Source organism: Sorghum bicolor, chromosome 5 (genome assembly GCF_000003195.3).
Source record: "Sorghum bicolor cultivar BTx623 chromosome 5, Sorghum_bicolor_NCBIv3, whole genome shotgun sequence".
Classification (NCBI taxonomy): domain Eukaryota; kingdom Viridiplantae; phylum Streptophyta; class Magnoliopsida; order Poales; family Poaceae; genus Sorghum; species Sorghum bicolor.
This window is the reverse complement of record NC_012874.2, coordinates 61,830,042-61,833,255: the sequence shown is the minus strand read 5'-3', so window position 1 is coordinate 61,833,255 and position 3,214 is coordinate 61,830,042. Positions and strand designations below refer to the sequence as shown.

General features: G+C 45.5%; 1 protein-coding gene across 3 annotated transcripts; it reads right to left on the bottom strand.

Moving 5' to 3' along the window:
* LOC110435364 lies at positions 1,193-2,728 on the bottom strand. 3 transcript variants are annotated; one of them, XR_002453022.1, is made up of 5 exons: positions 2,376-2,727; positions 2,168-2,273; positions 1,882-1,969; positions 1,736-1,805; positions 1,193-1,447 (listed from the first exon to the last, which is right to left on the bottom strand). XR_002453022.1 is itself a non-coding variant. In XM_021460843.1 (4 exons), exons 1-4 carry the CDS (start codon positions 2,657-2,659, stop codon positions 1,416-1,418), a joined length of 492 nt encoding a protein of 163 aa, XP_021316518.1. In that variant the 5' UTR covers positions 2,660-2,728; the 3' UTR covers positions 1,193-1,415. The 3 variants fall into 3 exon arrangements, 1 of the variants encoding a protein (XP_021316518.1); XR_002453021.1 differs by having other exon boundaries at positions 2,168-2,723; XM_021460843.1 differs by lacking the exon at positions 1,882-1,969 and having other exon boundaries at positions 2,376-2,728.

Below are 3,214 nucleotides of genomic sequence, written 5' to 3'. Positions count from 1 at the left end.
AATCACCTCTAACACACGTGGATGGTCATGTCCCGTGGATAAAGACATCAAAATTTTGGGTGAGTTTCAGAAAACGACCTTAAAATAGAATCTCCAACATGAATATCATTTTTGCCACCAGCTTTTCTTTGCCACCTGCCAGGCAGCCACCTTTGCCGCCAGCCTTTCTTTGCCACCTGCCAGGCAGTCGGCAAAGGACGTCTTTGCCGACTGCCTTTCTTTGCCACCTGCCAGGATTGTTTGGCAGTCGGCAAAGAATTCTTTACCGACTGCTTTTTAAAGCTGTCGGCAAAGAAAATCTTTGCCGACTGCTCTACCTTTGGCAGGTGGTAAAGGATTTTAGCAGTCGGCAAAGCCTAGTTTTCCTGTAGTGTGTCTTTGATGATAAGGAGTCTTGAGCGGTAGATAAGAAGTGGGCTGAAGAAAATGGATCCGCAGCCATCACTGTAAATCTGAGGACCTGCATCAGCATCAACGATGGTTAATGGTCAACCTGGACACTAATAGCTGTTTTCCCACCATATTTACAGAACGACTGAAAAGTAGTTCCTGCAAAATATAAAATTGCTTTGTATGTGCAATTCGGCAGTCATGTTGGAGGAGACCTAAGGACCCGACTCCTCTATCTCGTAAGGCACGTGGCACCATAAGAGGACTGAGCAGGAAACGGAGCACTTCTCCATGTGAACCGTGTGGCATTGGCGGATCCCATGGCATAGGAGCCAAAGATGAAGTTAACCAAAAAAAAAATTGACCGATATAAATTTTTCTGACCTCAACGAAAAATGCGAAATTTCAGAAATTCCAGCCAAATTTGATCGAAAAAGAAAACCCTGTGCCACCCCACCCCCCTCCCTCCCCGACCCCCAAAGCGTGTTGCAGTCGAACTCTTCCTCGGCCTTGGCGGTCCTGGTCTTGGTGCAGAAGACATGGATCTAGCCTTGCTCGATCCGTCCAATGGTGCTTTACATGACGATCACTTTGGTCACAGACAGTCAAAAATACGTCACAGTTAACTTGCCATGACGATCGAAAAATCCATCATGTATCTCACGTCATACATTTGCTGGATCTAATTGAGCCGTCATAGATTAGGATATGTGATCGTCATGGGTTAGTTGTCTATCTTCTATAACCAGCCCAGATCCAAGCCCAGATCCAAAGCATAGTGATGAAAAGAACATCAAAAATAAGTGCCAAATTATCACTTCATCAACATGCATCACAACTCGTAAGATTCACCAAACAATAATTCATTCATGTACTAGCATGTCCACAACAGCCACATTGAACATCAAGCCATAGATTGGCCTAGCTCACAACCATTAGAGTGACTATCACAATATCTAAGTTTGAACTAAAAGATTTGATATGTAGGGAGTCTAAACAACTAAACATTACTATTCACGAGCACTTCAATTCACTTGCTGTCCATAAGATGTGCTACCTGAAAATCAAAACAAATATAAGTCAGATTTGCTAGCAAAGATTCTAAAAAGAAATGTCATCTATTTATTAGGAAGCTTTGAAACTAGTTAACAAATTCAATACATATGCTAGTCCAAAATTCTGAAAACAGATAACAAGCAAACAACCAACACTTTTGGCACCAATGCATAGTTTCAGAGTTCCATACAGCAAGATAATCACATGCATCATATAATGCTATAAGAATTAATTTCAACTTTTTGTTCCAGATCAGTAGTAACAGCAGCAGCAGACAAGAAGCACTTACTTGAAGCAAAATCATGGGACAAGAATTGTTTTGGAGTGTCATGATAGTTTCTGCATCGGACTATGTTTACCTATATACAAATAACAGATATGAAGATTGTATACTATATCGATTAGATGTGCCAAATAATAAATTATAGCACATACCTTTGTTTATTTATCAAAGTATTGTCCAAGCAGCCATTCGTCAAGCAAAGTCACGTGCAATTCAGTTACAAGAACTCAAATTCAGTAACTTCAGTGTTACAAAAGTTCCAGAAATTCGTTGAGCACAAATCAGTAAGCATTTCAGTTAAATCAACCATAAGTGCATCATAGTGAAGTGGTACATGAATTTAAATCTATCATATCCCAGTGCGTTGAGAGCAGCAGCATGTAGTACATCTAGGAACACCGATGCAATTTAGATGAAGAAATCCGGTACTATACTCACATATAGAAAATGGAGGAGCAGCAGGACTGGTGGCTCCTCCTCGCTTGGGGAGTTGTACGACACGGCACGCGCAGTAGCCGGGGACCTACGTCCTTGGAGATGAAACCTAGAGGAAGGCCCGGATGCCTCGGCGTCGCCACAGAGCAGCACAACGAGGAGTAGTTAGTGTAGAACTGCATCTGGGGCAGATGGGGAAGAGGATGGTTACCAGGAAGTAGATGGGCACTCGTCGAGGTCGGCGCGCGCGTCGTCGGCGCCCCGGTGGAAGGGCGTGAGCTTGGCGTCAAGGATGAGGCGGCGGAGCTTCCTAAGGTTCCCATGGCATGGATCTGGCTGGGGGAGAAGGGCGCAGCCACCACGTTGTGGATCTGGCTGGAGAAGAAGAAGGGAGGTTCCCATGGCATGGATCTGGCCGGAGGAGAAGGGTGCAGCCGCCTCGTCGTGGATTTGACTGGAAGAGAAGAACGGCGGCCACCCACATGGAGTCGACATGGGAAGGACCGAAGGAGAGACCGTGAGAGGATAAGGGAGGGGATAGGAAGGAGCCGACGGTCAGTTTTCTTATTCTATTTTTTTCTCACCTAATAGTAACATATAATCCGTCATAGATTAGGGACTTCCATGATGATTTTTTAGAACGTCACCAAAATTCGTCATGTATAGTCACATTTGTTGTAGTGTCCATGGGCCCTTCACACGTCGCTGAGGTTGAACTCCATGGGCCCTTCACACGTCGCTGAGGTTGAACTCCAGCTGCATCCGCCGCTCGATCCGCATGGAAGTGACGCCAACGCGATTGAGCCCGTGCTTTAGAAGGACCCTTGCCGACGCCAACACGGTGCACGACATATCCCGCATGATGACCAATGGCGACGTGTGAAGGGTTGAGATGGCGGACTAGAGAAGTGTGAATAGTTCTTTCTAAAATTTATTACGTCGAGGGCTTCCACCGCTATGGACAACAAGGAAGCAGGTACCCAGTGGGCCCATGGACACCAAGGAGTAGCCACCCTGGCTATGCGTTGGAGGCCTGCTACCAAATCTCCT